The sequence below is a fragment of the Pinus tabuliformis genome, chromosome 7, assembly GCF_031772625.1.
Source record: "Pinus tabuliformis cultivar Carrire ecotype Pingquan chromosome 7, CPIR1, whole genome shotgun sequence".
Classification (NCBI taxonomy): Eukaryota; Viridiplantae; Streptophyta; class Pinopsida; order Pinales; family Pinaceae; genus Pinus; species Pinus tabuliformis.
The window spans coordinates 1,551,999,553-1,552,019,430 of NC_142293.1; the positions used below are offsets into that span (position 1 = coordinate 1,551,999,553).

General features: G+C 36.3%; 1 protein-coding gene and 1 pseudogene across 1 annotated transcript; one reads left to right on the forward strand and one right to left on the reverse strand.

Annotated features, from left to right (window-relative positions):
• Positions 1-12,401: 12,401 nt before the first annotated feature.
• On the forward strand, positions 12,402-13,883 carry LOC149253839 (late embryogenesis abundant protein 3-like). The gene is made up of 4 exons (XM_089456944.1): positions 12,402-12,506; positions 12,667-12,760; positions 13,041-13,250; positions 13,413-13,883. The coding sequence occupies exons 2-4, from the start codon at positions 12,698-12,700 to the stop codon at positions 13,593-13,595; spliced, it is 456 nt and encodes a 151-aa protein (XP_089313070.1). The 5' UTR covers positions 12,402-12,506; positions 12,667-12,697; the 3' UTR covers positions 13,596-13,883.
• Positions 13,884-16,851: 2,968 nt separating this feature from the next.
• Positions 16,852-18,051, reverse strand: LOC149253840 (protein EXORDIUM-like 2 pseudogene; annotated as a pseudogene).
• Positions 18,052-19,878: the final 1,827 nt, after the last annotated feature.

Below are 19,878 nucleotides of genomic sequence, written 5' to 3' on the forward strand. Positions count from 1 at the left end.
AAGACAAAATAAATATCAATCACAATTTTAGAGACTCCCATGTGGGGTTTAAGAACCACCACATTCCAAAGATAGAGATGAGGAAGTTTGATGGCAAGGATCCAGTAACTTGGATACTACAGATGGAGCAATATTTTGATCTACAGGATGTGCAACCCTCACAAAAGGTATGTATTGCATCTTTATATTTAGAACCCAATCAGTTTGTATGGTATAAATGGCTTTGTTCTCATAAACAACTTGTCACCTGGTCAATTTTTCGGAAGAAATGATAGCACATTATGAAGATATAAAGAGTGACACCTTATTTAGCCAATTGATAAATCTTAAACAAAAGGTTCAATGGAAGAGCACATTGAAGACTTCCAAAAATTGAATATTAGGGTAATCGATGTTACAGAGTAGCATAGGATTGATGTCTTCATAGGGAATTTAAAATATAACATCCAACATGAGGTTCATCTTTGGGAACCTAATTCCTTGGAGAAGACATTTAGGGTGGCGAGAAAATTTGAAAGCAAAATTATGGAAACAAGAAAGTCTACCAATCACAACTATAAATATGGAAGTGTTACTCATCCTAGTCTTCCACAATCTACAAGGTTGACAACACAAAAATTAGAGGAAAAAAGAGCAAAAGGGATTTGCTACAGTTGTGATAACAAATACACTAAAGGTCATAAGTGTGCTAAGAAGAAATTATTCTACATAGATTGTGAAGAGGAGGAAGAAAAGGAACAAGAAACATCAAAAGAAGAGGATATACATTAGGAATCAACCCTAGAGAAAGAAAATATGAATCTGACCATATCTTGTAATGCATTGGCAAGAATTATCACTCCTCAAACTCTCAAGATAGAAGGACATATCAAGAAGAAAAAGGTAATAGTGTTGATTGATTCGAGTAGTACCCATAATTTTATTCATTGTAAGATAGAAAAGGAATTAAATTGTTTCCTATATCCAGCATGAGAGTGTCAAGTGATGGTTGCAAATAGAGGAACCATAAATTGACTTGGAAAGTGACATAATATCAAGCTATCCATGGGAGAATATGTATTGAATAGTCCAATGCTTTCCATTCCAATGGGTGGTGCTGATGTTGTACTAGGAGTCCAATGGTTACAATCTTTGGGTACAATAGCTTTTAATTTTCAAGAACTTTTCTTGAATTTTTTTTGGGAAGGAAAGGAAGTTGAATTAAGGGGTATCACAGGGAAACCAGGAAAGATAATCAGCTCTAATAACATGAAAAATATTCTAAAGAAAGAACAACGGGGCGTAATTGCACAATTATGTTCACTAAAGGTTCAAACTGTAGAAAATTTGTTGTGTAGGTTAACCCGATAATGCAATATAAATCAAAGCAGAATACTATAACCTAATTCTACTATCAATTTATGGAAGCTTAAAGATTGAGCTAAACAATATAACCAGAAGAAGAAGAATCAATGCATAATACACATGAAAATACTTCGGGGAAAGCCTCAGCTAAAAACCCCACTATCTGTATTATCATACAAGGTGGAAATACATAGGAATTATACAAAGCCTTAACTCTCAGAGCTAGCTATCTCTCAGTACAATCCTCACAGATGCTCACAGGAAATCCTGGCTTCTCACAAGCCTTCCTCTCTACCCTCCAAGCTCCTATTTGCTTGTGCTGTTCCTCTGGGATGATCTCCTTCAACCAAGTGGAAAAACTCGATTTACCAAGTGGATGACCTCCTGATCTCACACACTGCTAGAATTGCGCAATCCTCAAGGAATGATTCCTTGACTACATGCATGAGTTTCCTTTATAAGAAAACACATGCAACTGATAATACATTGTCCTTGTCTTTAATCTCAACTGGGTCTTTCTTAGAATAGACATGCATGAGTTTCTGATGAGGGGATCTTCAGTTAACTGGAGTACACTAGTTGAGTGCATGCGTGCATCAACTTACTGTTAACTCTCGATTAGTTCCTCAAACAGTTTGGAACTAATTTAACCGGACTTAACTCAGTAAACTGAGTTAACTAATTACAACTCAAATATAACTCAATCTTATCTCCTTAATTTAAGGCTTATCTCCTTAAGTCAAAATAGCTTAATTAATTATTTTCAAGTAGTTGTTAAGACTAAATTCGATTTTAATTCACAATTTAATTCAAGGACAAATTAAATTGGAATATTCTTGTTGCCACATGTCAACACTCCCTCTCAACAAGAAAGAGATTATCTGCCACCCTGATCCTGTCTCTATGGAACTCGAATTTACACTGGCAATGCCTTTGTCAAAATGTCAGCATCTTTCTCCTCTATCGAAATATACTATAGCAACATGATACTCCCATCATCAACAGCTTGCTTTACCTTGTAAAGCCAACAGGAACTCACAAATGACTTGTTCTCTGGTCTTGGAACCCCATCCCAAACAATATTACAAACTATGGAGTCATACTCCTCCACCATAACATCAACCCAAATCGGCTGCCTCACTACTTCCTCAAAGGAATATGGCTCGGTCTCAACACATTCCCTAGTAAGGGCCATGTATCCAGTGTACCTCTCAGGTGACCTCCTCTGTTTGCGCTGAGAAGATGGTGCTCCCACATTGTCTCTCGCATCCTCCAACAATCTGTCAGCTTCTCTTGTGCACTTCCGTCCATCTTTGGAAGACTCTTCTTGAGTGGATGTATCCACTCCTGGAACCTTTGCATGCGGCTGCTCCACATCAGTCTGAGGCTCCTTGTCCTTAAGAAGCAACAGTTCCTCCACAGCTTGTAGTTGGAGCTCCCTCTCAAGGGAAACTCGCATGGCCTTCTACTCATCAAACTTGAGATCTCTACGAACCACTGACCTTCGACTGGTAGGCAAGTACACCCGATAGTTGTGAGGTGTATTAATGTACCCCACAAGTATCCCCAACTCTGCTGTTGGCTCAAGCTTCTTCCATGCATCCTTTGTCCCATGGCAATATACCGATGAGACAAAGATCTTGAAGTGACCCACATATGGTCTCTTACCGGAGAAAGCTTCCTCTAGTGTTTTCATCCCAAGTATGCGATGCGGGCTCCTATTCTGCAAATAGAAGTTGTGTTGCATGCCTCAACCCACAAGTGAAGTGGTAGGCCTTGGTCATACATCACTACTCGTGCTGCCCCTACAATAGTTCTGTTCTTCCTCTTGGCCACCCCATTCTGCTGTGGGTTATGAGGTGTCATCAACTCTCGTTTAATTCCTTCTGCTGCATAGAAGTCCTTAAACTCTTGAGAGACATATTCTCCATCATTGTCACTTCTCAAGGCCGTGATCTTCTTCCCTGACTCTTTCTCGACCAAAGCTTTGAACTCACAAAACTTTGTGAAGGTTTGGTCCTTCTTCTGCATGAAATAAATCTAGCATTGACAAGAATAATCATCAATGAAATTCACATAATACCTTTGCTTCGCTATGGATTCCGTCGAGAATGGTTCACACATATCAGTATGAACTCACTCTATGATAGCCTTTGCTCGACTGTCTTGATCATGAAAGAAAGACTTGGTGTACTTTCCCAGGGTACAACCTTTGCATGTTTCAACTTGCTCAAGTTTACCTTTGGGAAGTCCCGTAGATATCTGCTGCATTATCTTCAAAGCCCCATGATGCAAATGGCCCAACTGCCTGTGCCACAACTCGCTAATGTCTTGGCTTTGCACCAATTCTTCTTTCATACTCAATGCTGCACAATCATCTACCTCTAGTTTATAGAGATTCTTCACCCGAATCCCTATCCTCTTGGTTTGACCCATGGCTATGTGTCTTAAGAACACCTTTCCTTTACTGAAGACAACATTGTAGCCTTTTTCCTCTAACATCGCGACCGATACCAAGTTCTTCTTCAATCTAGGAACATACATCACATCTGTCAAGGTGAGAGGAGCTCTATGCTCCCTCTAAAAAGCAACCGTGCCCACTCCTAAAACACTATACCTTCCTTTGTCACCCATCTCTATGCGCATCTTGAGGTATTTCTCTTCCAAGGCACTAAATAAACTTTTATCACCGGTCATGTGGAATGAGGCTCCACTGTCAAGATATCAAACACAACCCATCATCGATGACACCAAGCATGCGATGAGGGTAAAGTCCATTTCGAACTAAGAGACTAATGCCTCACCTTCCGATCCTTCTAAGGATCCCTTCTTGGACTTCTTCGATGGGCAATTAGTCGCATAATGTCCCATATCGTGACAATTAAAGCATCTCACTTTAGATTTGTCACCCTTCTTCCCTCCATGAGAAGAATTCGATTTGGAATGAGAAGCCTTCTCCTTCCCTTTCCTTGCCTTACTTGCTAAGGCCAGATTTTCTTCATCATCATTCTTGGATGAAGAACCATCTCATGTGTTCCTCCCGATCTCCTCCTGCATGAGATCCAACCACAGTCGTTCCCAATCCGATAGTTTCTCCCTTCCCTTCACAGAGTCCTGGTTGCTATTCCAACTCTTTGGAAGGCCAAGGAGAGTGAGGCTCACCATATCATCATCAACAATAGTTATTCCCACATTGCTAAGCTTATCTCTACAGGTGGTGAGCTTGTTCAGATATGTGGAAATAGTATCGCCCTTATCCATCTTGATTCTTCGAAGTTATCCTTGAGCGCCAATTTCCTCTGGTCACTACTGTTCTAGTAGAGGTCCTTCAATGTCTTCCACATTGAAAATGGAGTATCCTTCCCATGGAGACTCGAAACAATATGGTCTCGAACTCCCTCAAGGATGATCCGTCTCACCTTCGCCACACACTTCTTCCACTCAACCAACTATTGTGCATTAGTTGAAGCTGGCTTTTGGATTTCTTGATCAATGAATTCCTTCAAGCCATTATCTTCTAATACATCCTCCATTCTATCTTTCCATGCTATGTAATTTGAGCTACCTTCCAAGGCATACTCAAGTTTCAAGCCATAGAACGCCATTGGCTAACCTTGAAGTATGATATGAATTCGATTTGCACCTACAACCCCGAACTTCAAACTTCGAATTCTCTTCTCAGTATACTATTCATAGCTCCGTTACTATGTAGAAAATTTCTACAAATCCAGCTCTGATACCATGTAGAAAATCTGCTGTGTAGGTTAACCTGATAATGCAATATAAATCAAAGTAGAATACTATAACCTAATTCTACTATCAATTTGCGGAAGCTTAAAGATTGAGCTGAACAATATAACCAAAAGAAGAAGAATCAATGCACAATACACATGAAAATACTTTGGGGAAAGCCTCAGTGAAAAACCCCACTATCTGTATTATCATACAAGGTGGAAATACATAGTAATTATACAAAACCTTAACTCTCACAGCTAGCCATCTCTCAGTACAATCCTCAAAGATGCTCACAGACAATCCTAGCTTCTCACAAGCCTTCCTCTCTTCCCTCCAAGCTCCTATTTCCTTGTGTTATTCCTTTGGGATGATCTCTTTCAACTAAGTGGAAAAACTTGATTTACCAAGTGGATGATCTCCTGATCTCACACACTATCAGATCTGCGCAATCCTCAAGGAATGATTCATTGAATGCATGCATGAGTTTTCTTTATAAGAAAACACATGCAACTGATAGTACATTGTCCTTGTCTTTAATCTCAATTGGGTCTTTCTCATAATAGACATGCATGAGTTTTTGATGAGGGAACCTTCAGTTAACTGGAGTACACTAGTTGAGTGCATGCATGCATCAATCAACTGTTAACTCTCGATTAGTTCCTCAAATAGTTTGGAACTAATTTAACTGGACATAACTCAGTAAACTGAGTTAACTAATTACAACTCAAATATAACTCAATCTTATCTCCTTAAGTTAACGCTTATCTCCTTAATTTAAGGGATAACTCTTGCATGACTTCAGAAAGAATTCTAACTTGAATTTCTCCAACTAATTAAGTCAAAATAACTTAATTAATTATTTCCAAGTAGCTGTTAAGACTAAGTTTGATTTTAATTCACAATTTAATTCAAGGACAAATTAAATTGGAATATTCTTATTGCCACATTTCAACACAAACATCAAAATCATCTATTTCTCCAGAGCTCCAAAAAGTCTTGGACAACCATTCTAAGGTATTTGAGACTCCCAAAGGCCTCCCACCTATTCATGATCATGATCATGTTATTCATTTGATTCCAAGAAGTATTCCTCCAAACATCAGGCCTTATAGATATCCCCATGCCCAAAAGAGTGAAATTGAATGTATGGTTGCAGAAATGCTAGTGGATGGTATAATTCAACATAGTCAAAGTTCTTTCTCTGCTCCAGTAGTATTGGTGCAGAAGAAGGATGGATCATGGTGGATGTGTCCGGATTATAGGGAGCTCAACAAGCTCACTATTAAAGATCAATTTCCCATTCCTATCATTGATGAATTATTGGATGAATTACATGGAGAAATTTACTTGACCAAGTTGGATCTTCGTTCAGGATATTATCAAATAAGAATGAAGATTGAAGACATTACGAAAACAACATTTAGAACTCATGAAAGTCATTATGAATTTTTGGTCAGGCCTTTTGGCCTTACCAATGCACCTTCTACATTTCAAGGTTTGATGAATTCCATTTTCAAACCCTTCCTTAGAAAATTTGTGTTAATATTTTTTGATGATATATTAATCTACAACAAGTCTTGGAAGGATCTTGTTGACCATGTTGATAGGGTGCTCAAGCTATTAGAGGAGAAACAATTATATGCAAAAACCTCCAAATGTTTCTTTGGAGTACAAGAGGTGGAATATATGGGTCATATTATATCCCGTGAGGGTGTTAAGGTAGACCCTAACAAAATTAAAGCCATTAAGGAATGCAAAATCCCCACATCCATAAAGCATTTGAGAGGATTTCTCGGGTTGACAGGGTATTATCGCAGGTTTGTTAAAAATTATGGGAGAATAGGAGACTTCTAACAACATTACTGAAGAAAGATGCATTTTCTTGGACTCCAGAAGCAACTAAGGCCTCTGAGCATCTTAAAGAGGCAATGTGCCAAGCACTAGTCTTAGCTACACCAGAATTCACAAAAATATTTATTGTGGAATGTGATGCCTCAGGAAATGGAATTGGTGCTGTTTTAATGCAAGAAGGAAGAACCATTGGTTTTGAAAGTCGTCTAATCAAAGGAAAGTATTTACAAAAAAGATAATGTTGTCAATACTACATGCACTTAAGAAATGGCACCTTACCTAATGGGAAGGCACTTCAAGGTAAAAAAAAATCTTGATAGCCTTAAATACTTTTTAGAACAAAGATTATCTTCAGAAGAGCAGCAAAAATGGGTCACAAAGATGTTGGGTTATGACTTTGAAATCATCTACAAAAAAGGGAAGAAAAATGTTGTTGCAGATGCACTCTCAAGAAATGATGAGGATGTGGAAGCATTTCTTTGTTTATTATCCAACTAGATTGGATAACCAAAGTGAGGGATGAATGGAAGAATGGCGAAAAAGTGTGGGCACTCATTCAAAAGTTACAACAAGATCCTAGTACATATGATACACATAGTTGGAAAAATGATGCATTATGGTACAAATATCGCTTATACCTTTGTAAGAATTCCCAACTCAAACAAAAGATTCTTTTGGAATTGCACACCTCTCCCTTAGGAGGGAACTCAAGTTTTTTAAAAACTTACCACAAGATTAAGAATGAATTTTTTTGGGATGGCCTTAAATCTGATATTCAAAAGTTTTTGGCCGAATGTTTGGTTTTCCAAAAAAATAAAGTTGAGACAATTAAGACCCTGGGCCTGTTACAACCTTTATCCATTCCAAGTCAATGTTGGGAGGAGGTTTAAATGGATTTTATCACAGGTTTACCCAAGTCCAAAGGAAAGAGTGTTACCATGGTGGTAGTTGATAGAATTACCAAGTATGCACAATTTTATGCATTATCTCATCCATTTAAAGCCAGTACAGTTGATACTACATTTATGGAAACAATTCAAAAGCTACATGGAAACCCAAAGGTTATTGTAAGCGACAAAGATCTTATTTTCACTAGAAATTTTTGGAAGGAATTATTTTCTTGTGTGGGTACTCAATTAGCTCATAGCTTATCTTATCATCCTCATGAGATAGTAAAGAAGTGTTTGGATGGATATCTTTGTTTTTTTGTATCTGATAAACAAACTTAATGGGTCAAGTGGTTATCTCTCGCTGAATGGTGATATAGCACTTCCTTCCATATTGCAACAAAAATGACCCCATTTATGGCACTTTATGGATATCATCCACCATCCATCACATCATCTTTAAGAGAAAATTCTAAGGTTCAAGTAGTGGAAGATCACATAGAGAATCAACAACAAGTTCTCCAACTCTTAGAGGATAACCTCACTTTGGCTCAGAATAGAATGAAAAAACAGGCAGATCAACATCGTAGCGAAAGAAGTTTTGATGTAGGCGATTGGGTATTTTTACGGCTACAACCATACAAACAAATGTCCCTCAAGCAAGATAAGAAGGATAATAAATTATCACCAAAGTATTATGGTGCTTACAAGGTGCTGCAAAAAATTGGTACTATGGCATACAAATTGGCATTTCCTACATCTTCCCGAGTGCAACTAAGTTTCCATGTTTCATTCTTAAATAAGGTTATAGGTGACAAGCTCCCAGTTCAAACAATATTGCCAAAACTTGAAGAGGAAGGAAAAATCATATTGGAACCTGAAGCAGTCACAGAAACAAGAACTCGACAGCTACGAAATCGATCAATTTCAAAGTATCTCATCAAGTGAAAGGACTTACCCATGGAAGATTCCACATGGGAGGATGAGAATTTTATACAAAAGCATCCAGAACTACTCAAGCATTGACAATGTTTTTTTGAAGTAGAGGGGCATGTTAGGTCCCTATAATACTAGTGTATTCCCTCATTGTTATTAGTGTACCCCCCTTATTTTTATTGTTGTGCCCCATAGAAGTCCACTATTGTTATTGTGGTGCCCTTACATTAATATTGTTATGTCGACTCTGATTATATTGTGACCCCTTAGACTACTATGTATAGAAAGGAGACTGTGTCACTTGAATCATCCAAGTGTTCATTTGGGTAATGTAAAGGAGGTTGCTCCCCCGAAGAGGCTGATTTTGAAGTCGTTGATCTATCTTTTCTTCTATTTTGTGAGGTGGTTGCTTAACAAAATGATATTGGAGAATATTGTAGATTGTAGGCATGGTTTTTGCCTACCATCCCTCATTTCTTTAAATATTGTTAAAATATTTTCTTCACAACAAAGATATGCACTTTTCAATTAATCCATTGCAACTTGTAAGAAACTTTGTCACAAAACATTTTTCTCATCAATTGGATTGGAATTGAGCAAAGAAGGTGTTGGATCAGTGAAAAGGAAAAGATGATTAGAAGGTGTTGGCTCTTAAATAATTTGCCCCTTTTTCTTACATGCCCAATTGGAAACTTAAAAGCAAAGATGAGATATGTTGAAGTAGCCACTCCAAAGATAAATGAGTAGGCCATTCAAATTTCATCTTGTTAACCAATATCTTACCACTTTCCTTCATAAAGAGGAATCCAAAATTGTTAAAAATAAGGTCAAGATTGTAGGTATTTGGGAGGAAAATGTAGGATTAACGGAGGTTTATATGTGTTTGAAGTTATAAAAATAATATTTGGGCAAGGAAAAACATATCTATTAAAATAAAAGTTATTTTTGTTAGAAAATGTATTAGAAAGAAATTACGGATTTTTTTATTATTAATATTTAGTGATTAGAAATATTTTTTAATACACCACAAACATAAACATTATATGTTGATTAAATGAAATCTTGCTAAACAAGCATATGTTTTTAAAACATATAAGTATATTATTGATTTGTTTACCATAAGAATGAAAAATATATGCCTACGTTTGATCCTTTACTTCTCGAGAGCCAAAGCACTTAAATTTAAATGCATTCCAGTTTTTTGAACTTAAATATAAATGCATTCAAGTTTGTGACCCGGAGATGTGGATGGGAGCCAACTTTGATATACCAGGACTCCTCCTTCAATAGATTTGAGGATCTACGTGCGAGTGAGGAAGCTACATCCGTGCTAACTGACCAGGTACAAATTGTTAGTGGAGTATGCATGCATGCTGATGTAGTGGAGATAACATATGTTTTTGCAAAAAATACATTAATTTGCATCAATATGCATTAACATTGAAGGTGGGTGAAGTTTATATTCACAACATCGGGCTTGACATTCCTATTGTGTCGTTATTTTTATGATCATATTTGAAAAAAAAATGTCGCATAACATATGGTATAATTATATTGTAATATGTCATTATTCTTTTAATTCTTGGCCCATTGACTTTTTTGCTGGTGCATTTTTAAACTATAGAGCATCAAATTCAAGGGATCTTTGATATTTGTATGATTCCAACCATATACATTTTATTGTGACCTTGTGATGTGCAAATGTGCTCAAAGATTGGTGTTCTTAATGGAGTCATAATGGTTGTCTTCTTGACCGCTTAGAAGTAAATCCCAATGATTTAATGACACAGTGAGAATGATATTTTGGATCGTCATAGAATTGATACATATTTATGAGGTCATAAAATTGATACATATTTATAAGATAAGTGATAGGGTGAAAAATTTGCAAAATCATAAATGTACCATCTTTAAATTCATTATTTTTTTATTTTTTATTTTTTTATATTTAAACTAGTGTATGATTCTCTTGCCATGATAAGGAGGAGGAGGAGAGTGGTAAAATAATTGTAAAATTTGTAATTTAATTAATTTAATTTTAAATAATATTTTTGTGTAAATTTTGTCTAAAATTCGGTAGAGATAGTTGTCATTAAATCTGTATCATGTAAATATAAATACTATAATATATAAAATTTATAAAGTGATAAATCTATTTATATATTTAAAATACATTTTGAATAATAAAAAATCATTATTTCTTCTAAAATTTTATTATCAAATTAAAAAAAACAATGTATTTTGTAAAATATTTCCTCCTACATTTATTAATTAGGTAATATATATTTTATTATTATTTAATGTCACATTGAATTTTAAATTTTAAATACATTACTTTTCTTAAAATAAAATATAGATATGTAATTATAAAATTTATATAATTAAATATTTTATGTTTTAAACTATGTGATATATGCAAATATCATATTGTCTTGTGAGTTAATCATCAAATTTGGTAGATATTACTGGGGCTCTTCATCTTGTTTTAAAGTATTATTATTATTATTATCTAATTTTAAGGTCACAAGCTAGACACCAAATTGGTGTATGAGAGTCCCTTGTCTCTCTTTGTTTGTAAAACAAGAAACCACCTTCACACAACTTGGCCTCTTAGGAAGAAGCACATACTCTTAACCATTAAACCCACTCAAACTAACAATTCTAACAGCAGAAATTTTTAATTATTCAATTACATTAAATACCTTAACTAAACTTTAAATTCAAAATTATAATATCATAAAACATTGTTATTAAAAATACATACAAATATTTTGAATTACGGTGATCATGTCATCATGTAACTTTTGAGAACAATCTTTTAATTCAAGGAATTTAGAATGCTAATTATATAATTAATATTAACTTCACTTTATTCAATATAAAATTAACAATTTAAATGTACTACTTTTAACAAATTTTAAAACAACAATATAAAATATTTACTAACTTTGCACACCCTTATTAGCTTCCTAATTGACACCATACATGTTTCAATGTATGTAATGTAGCTTGTAAATTATTACAATTTGCTTTTGCACACCCTTATTAGGCTACTGTTTGGCACGATACATGTTTCAATGTAGGTAATGTAGCATATGAATATTACAAGTTCAAGCTACTTGCCTTAATATCAGTAAAGCACAGACTTTATAACCTTGATTCTTTGCCTTAATCTAAGTAAAGCACAGGCTTTATAACCTTGATTCTTTAGTGAGCGTAAACTCTTTCAGTTTGATTCGTTCATGGATCCATTTTATTTTGTTGGGTTATTGTGTGTACTTTGTTACTTGGATGCGCGTGGGGATCATTCCGGCATTGCTTGTTTGCCCGTACTTTTAACCATCTTAATAATGCGTTTGGCCATGTTCCATCCTTGGTCATTAGTTTCCAAACCTAAAAGTAAAATTGATGATGTAGCTCAATAAATCGGGATGGAGTCGTGGCTTAGAACAACATAACAATAGGTCAACGACACTCTGCAACGATTGACAAGCGTACGCTTCACTAGACAGGTGTTTCCATTAGTGCATGTGAAGCTCGCCTGCTCCTCCCAATCTGCCACGATGCTCACAAATGCAAGGATGTGGCGCCTCCAAATCCCTGTTGGTACTCCCCTCCCCTAGTTTATTTGTAGTGTATCACATTCAATCACAGCAAAGTCAGAAATTTGGATGAGCCAAGTTCACAAATAATATAACAGAAGCAGTCACAAATGTACGGGCATGTTGTTTCTGAAGTCTTTTGTCTTTAGAGGTTGCCTTGGATTTTTTTGCAGTGAATTTTCACTTTAATTTTGAGGATTTGTCCCTGACTTCATTGGTTCCTATATGCTGGGTCGATTCTTGTTTCTCAATGAATTATTATATTGTGGGTCGATTCTTGTTTCTCAATGAATTATTATATTGTGTGCCAGTGTGTAATTAAACAAATTATCAACGATCAGCATGAATGCCCAAGAGCAGAGACCCGGTCTTGAGGGACAATCCGGGCCCATCTCCATTGGAGAGGTACTGCGCAATAACTATATCTATTCATATTTGAATGTTTCAGATTTGAGTATCAATGAGATTTAATATTTTCAGATTTGGGTATTCGATCGTTCATATTTGGGGTTTGGATGCTCGATTGTTTCAGATTTGGCGTTTTCATATTTTTGGGTATCAATAATATTTGAAATTTGTAACATATCAAGTTTGGGTATCATGCTATTTAACGTTTTCAGATTTGGATGTGTAAAATATTTGAAATCTTTAACGTTGATCTTGCTCTCTGCTCCATAATCCCCAGGCCTTGCAGGTATCGGGATTGCGCAATCCTGATAAGGAGATTGATATTGGGGTTGTGAGTGCAATTAGGAGTGCAGAGGGGAGAGCTACAGGAGTTAAGGGCGGGCTTCCTAATGGCCCTGCAGCTCAAGGTCAGAATGTCCTCGACAGGAGCACAAGTCCAATGGTCATGGCGTTAGGCGAGGAAGAGACGTTGGGCACAATCACGGCTGTATGTATCTCCTCTACAAAACCATGAGATCACAAAAAACTGCATTTCAGTGACATGAGAATAATTTGAAGAAATTAACTCATATGTAGGTTTCATAACCATAAGAAATAATTTGAAGGCCTGCAATTTTGGGAACTGATGATATATAATATATGATGGCAGCATGCCATGGATACTCCGCAACTTGAGAAGCCTGTCAATATTCTGGACGCCCAGAGGGTGGTTGAGGCCGAAATGCTTAACAGCTCAAGTGGCCAGGTCGATCAGGAAGGCATTGCTGCAGCGATTAAGGCAGCCGCAGACTACAATGTTTCTAGTGCGTACGTTAATCCCAACGTTCTCTAATACAACGAGCTCCAGTGGGTACCTTGCCAACACTCGGGTTTGCTCATTTCTATAAGGATCCATATCCATGATATCCATGTCTATGAAATTCAGAGTTTTCAGAGTTGAAGCTATGTTGTTGATTTGAAGTTTCTGTTGCAATGCCCAATCGCAGTGTTTCGTTTTTAAATTTCTGATTATATAGCTCTGCCAACCAAATATTTTGATAGCTGAGACTATTTTTATATTTCTGGTTGTATATCTCTTCCAATTAATCATTTTAATAATAACTGACAGATGCGCTTTGAAATTGTCAATCTATCATGTGAGCATAGCTTGATTTATTTGTGGCAGATGACTCCACTTGTGGAAGATTTTTGTTGGGTCTGTGAATTATGTCTTCTAATAGAAGATTAGAAGATTTCGGTCTGTGAAATATGTCTCCTAATCTTTCATTTATAGTGAATTTTTATTTTTTAAAGTTGGGTGATTCTCCATTTTCTAGATTTATTCGATGATAACCAATCGAAATGAGTGGTTGTCCATTTTTCTGTTTTTAGATTTACTGGATGATCCAATATTTCTAGCTTTACTTATTTATTCACCGCAATGTTCTGTCTACAAGGTCATGTGATCCATATGGCATTTCTTTTTAAAACAAAAGAACTTAATCTAAAATAAAATTTCAGATCTTATGATCGATCCTCTTATTTCACTCCTCTTATTTCACTTTTTGTCTATTAGATTTTTAGCATAATGGGATTTTACCAAATTTTAAGATTGTATAACTAGCATTTGCACCAGATGTTGCAAAGGAAACGCCGTAACCAGATGTTGCAAAGGAAACGCCGTAAGGCATAAATTGACAAAAGCAAATAGAGCAAAAAATATTTTGATAAAGAATAAAAATATATTAAACATTGAAATCAATGCCCCATTAACTGGAACCACTTTAGTATATTGCTGGGTTTACCCATAAATTGCAGGCTTCACAAGCTGAAGATCAGATTAAACTTTGGGGAGGTTCAGTAGATTCAATTAAAAGCAGTTTAAGGAAGGTAGATAAAGCAAACCCTTTATAATTTACTATGTGATATCTTGTATTATACAGAGATGTTTATTGTTCAGAAGATTAATCCTCTCATGTTATATAGAGATGTTTATTCACAAGATTAATCTTGTGGCAGGACACTGAAAGAGATGATAGAGAGCAGTTATCTTCTGAAGTATGAAATGAGGATTGCTACACTGTTACTCTGAAGTGATGCATGTACTCTAATCCATCCACATCACTAGTTTCCACATATAATAGGCATTTTTTTAAGTGTATTTGAAGAGGACAATGACTTCATGGTGAATTTGATTATGGTGTCTTCTTCCACAATCAAGGACAAAAAAAGTCATTTTTTCAAGCTGCATTCAATTGTCTAGACAAATTTTTAATTCCCTCATTCGTTGTTTTCGTGGAATCACCCTGTTCTTTTATTGCAGGCTTTGACTTTTATAAATGTTGATTAATGGTACTCTATTTTCCATAACATCATGTGATTATCAGGTGATGTTGAAAAATATACAATCTTCTACCACATTCAAGGGCATGGAGAGTCATTTTGTCAAGCTGCACTGACTTGTCTATGCAATTGTTTAGTTCCCTCATTCATTATCTTCATGGAACCACCCTGTTCTTTTATTGGAGACTGACTTTTACAAATGTTGATTAATGGTTTTCTATTTTCCCTAGCATTACGGGACTATCAAGTGATGTTGAAAAATATACAAATAGAAGGAAAACTTCACCATGTTTATGTAAATTTAAAGCACAGGACATATTTAAATGTGAAAATTATTTTTGTTTGTTTGTAGGGTTTAATCTTTATCACGCTCTAGGTTTAAATTTCTTGGTGAAGGGTTGAGGATTGAAACTCTCCTATGGAACATCCAAACTTGATCAAACATTAAATACTTTTAATGACAACATCACACAATTGAATAGATTATTCTTCCATCCAACATAAAGCTGAACCGGACATGAAACTAGCCCAACCTAAACTCAACCTTCAACTTAATAAAAATATAAATAACAAAATTCAGATAGCTAAGAAGAAAAGGACTACTAAAGAGTGTATAAATAAAAAGGTATTAAAACTCTATAAACTCTATTCAAATAGTGTCTATATTCTAACTTCAAATAGCAAAGTAGCATAATTAATCTGTTCACGTACCTTGGTATCGTTTCTTGCCTCTTGGTTGATTATTCGGCTTTTACGTTGTGTGGGGGAACATTCGTGGATGTTGTTCACCACATCTACTCTCCTTTCTACTTGACTCGATGCCAAATGAAATGCCCAAATCGTTTGGGCAACCCTTTTGAATCAACGATCAACGGCTGAAATTGTTGCAATCGTCTAATATATAATCGTGTGGCTTACAAGATGACAGGTAGGCAGAGAGGGGAGTTGATCTCAGAGGGAACGCCTTACGGCGTAAATATAATCAAAACAATAAATAAACAATCTTCTTTTTAACCTTTTTATACCAGTTGTGATAGAATAAACCACTCGAAATAAGTAAATAACACCAAAATAATCACAAAACTCAAACATTTTATTGAAATAAATGATTGAATAGCTTTATAACCATAATTAGTTAATTGATTCCTTCATCATTGGGGTGAGGATAAATGATATATGACTTGAATAATATATATATATATATATATATATATATATATCTATATATAGATATAGATATATATATATAATATGACTTGATCTCAGAGAGAACGCCTTACGGCGTAATTATGGGAAAAAAAATATGATTGAATGGATGTGCTATCCTGTTTTTCAAAAGAAAAAAGACTGCATATACAGGGCAGGACGCATCTACAGGCATAGCCGATGCCCCTTCTCCGATTCCTAAAAGATAGCTGTGTTCTTTTCTTCCCGTAAAAAAGGTAGCTGTGTATTTCACTAAAAGATAGCTGTGTTTTTGCCTTGCTGAAAGAAAGTATGCGGAAAATGAAACAGTAGATACCGGGAAGATTTTATGTGAAACAGATTGAAATTTTGGTAGACAACTCCCATTTTTTCTATGAAACAAACAAATTGACAAAATAGGTAGTGGGAAAATTTTAAGTGAAACAGATTGAAAGAATGTGTTATAATATATTTTCAAAAGAATAAAAGAATGCATATACAGGACGGGACGCATCTACAGGCATGGTGGATGCCCCTTCCTACGCCTAAATGTAGGCGTGCAATTACAATTACAAAAATGATTATACCAAAGGATGGCAAGATTTGGTAGCCGGATCCCACATAGCCGGCAGCAGAAATGCCCGTCCATTAACTCCGCGGGCATTGTAGCTCGCCCCACTTGTTTTATCCATCAGAAGCTCCCCAGGGAAGCCCGGGTAAGCCCCCTTTCCATATATTCCGGAGCAGGCGGAGACGGCCTCTAAAGGTGCAGCGGCATCCCCTTGGAAGTAGCCGGTGTTGAATGGATTGGTGGCTGCTCCTGCCAGAACGGTGGCAATGTTGATGATCATCCCATCGATGCCCATGTCTCCGTTTGGTGCCACCAGGGGAGGAGTCTGGGGTCCGTACATGGGCTGATGAAACGGCCACGCGCACTGTCCAGGGCACTGACTCGCAGAATTCCCAACCCACGCGTATGGAATTAGCTGCTCATGCTTCTCCTCCTTCCCCTGCATCATTCGGCTTCCTGTACTTGATAATACATTGAGATTGAGATTGGCATGGAATCCGCAGGAGCTCATGCAGAAACCCTCCACGGTGACATCCTCGGAGGTGAGCACCAAGTACACAGCATTGGCATTTCCGGGTGATTTCCTCGGAGGCAGAGCCCCCGACTTGAGGGCAGCTTCAACCAGAGCAGCAATGTCAGTCCTCTTGAGTGACTTGCCGAGGGAGTATTGTTGGTCCACCTTCTGCTTTCCAAGCATCACAACACTGGATGTGGATGTGGATGTGGATGTGGCGGCCTTGTTGTTAGAGTGGGTGCCCTCATACTTGTGCGTGGTCTTCCACCAAGTGGAGGCGGAGGGCTGATTTGCTTTTCCCTCTGACGTCTTTGCCCCAAGAGATTGTACAAAATCCCCCACAATGGAGCGTTGAACAGGGGTGAACTGCCCATACCAAATCAGATGGAGAGGGATCACCCCACTGGCAGAGAGCAGAGGACCATCATGGTAAGTCAAAACAACAGATGGCTCTTCCACCAACGCAGCAAGTTTCCTGGACTGTCCACCAGCAGTAGCGGCGGATGCCCACAATACTGCCATACAAAACACGCCCATTTGCAGGATCACAGTCAGTCGAAGCCACGAACCACAAGCAGCCATTTGAAGGCAAGCTGATAAAATACCCTGCAACCTTCACTATCACTATGGATCGATCAGAAGAGATCCAAAGGAATCAAACAATGAAGAAAGAAGCTACAATCAAGAAAGAAGTTACTGGTACGGAAGAAAATACGGTTGTGAGATTGAAGAGCAGAGTAAAGGGATGAGGTTTAAGTAGGGGGGGTTGTGGAAGCGAGGACGCGGTTACGCAGAAGGAGGTGGTGACAGCAATGGACAGAGGGGTGCCATGCTCGCCGGCATTACAGAAATAATTAAGATGAAACTATTCGATGCCAAATGAAACGCCCAAACCGTTTGGGCAACCCTTTTGAATCAACAATCAACGGCTGAAATTGTTGCAATCGTCTAACATATAATCCTGTGGCTTACAAGATGACAAGTAGGCAGAGAGGGGAGTTGATCTCAGAGGGAACGCCTTACGGCGTAACAATGTCAACGTCGTCGTTTTTTTGATCTTTTCGAAAAGGAAAACACACTCATAGATTTCTCGTCTATTTTCGCCATTTTCACTACCATTTATTTTCGGCATTTTCAATACCATCTTTTTTTCAGAAAGAAATAACACTTTCATTAATAAGAGGAGTTATTCTCGTCTCATATTTTCGCCATTTTCACTACAAGCCACATGTTAATTATAAGTTTTTCCATTCTATGTTCTATTACCTATTACCTATCACGACTCTCGTAACTCTCTCTGTCTTTCTATACAAAACATACTTAAAACATTTTCTTAATTTTAACATTTTCCATTCTATGTTCTATTACATGCCTTTCTATACAAAAACATACTTAAAACATTTTCTTAATTATAACATTTTCCATTCTATGTTCTATTACATGCCTTTCTATACAAAACATACTTAAAACATTTTCTTAATTATAACATTTCTCCTATCTCTACAGTATGAACAAAATGCAGAAACATCACTAAACATCAGTAAGATAGATAAACAATTCTATCTTTTATATTTTAATGGACTGTAACAATTCTCTGTTCTTCTATGAGTCTCCTATCTCTACAGTATGAATCTGCAGAACATTGATACTGTAACAAAATGCAGAAAACTGAAAATTTTCAAAAAACTGAAAATTTGAATCCATGCTGCAGCAAAGGAATCCCTCTTTTGATAAACCATTTGTCACCGGGTTTTGTTCTCTGTTCGAAGTAATCTCTTCAATATTTTAATCAATATTTAATTCTCTTCATCCAATTTATTAACACATCTTTTTGGATAAACGGTTTGCCACCTGGTAACCTGGTTTTGTTCTCGGTACGAAGTAATCTCTTCAATATTTTAATCAATATTTAATTCTCTCTCACCTTTTTTGATAAACGGTTCCACCTGGTAACCTGGTTTTGTTGTCTGCAGCGTTTGATAAACCGTTTGCCACTTGGTTTTGCTCTAAAAAGTCTTAATCAACATTTTAATCTTCTTCACCAAATTAGAATACCAGTTGCCACTTGGTTTTGTTCTAAAAAGTCTTAATCAACATTTTAATCTTCTTCATCAAATTCATCAAATTCAATACTAATGTAAGAATCTAATTCGATTCTAATGTAACAAATTTCAAGTTAAATTTCATTTAACTCATTCGGTAATCATTTTTGATAAACGGAATGATAAACGGTTTGCTATGGTAACCTGGATTGGTTTTGTTGTCTGCAGCTTTTGATAAACTGTTTGCCACTTGGTTTTGTTCTAAAAAATCTTAATCAACATTTTAATCTTCTTCATCTAATTCGAATCTAATGCAACACATTCCAAGTTAAATTTAATTTTAACTCATTCACATTCAATAATTCCAAGTTAAATTTAATTTTAACTCATTCAATAATTCTAATGAAACACTCATTCAATAATTCTAATGAAACACATTTCAAGTTAAATTTCATAATTATTTTCAATAATTATTTTCAAT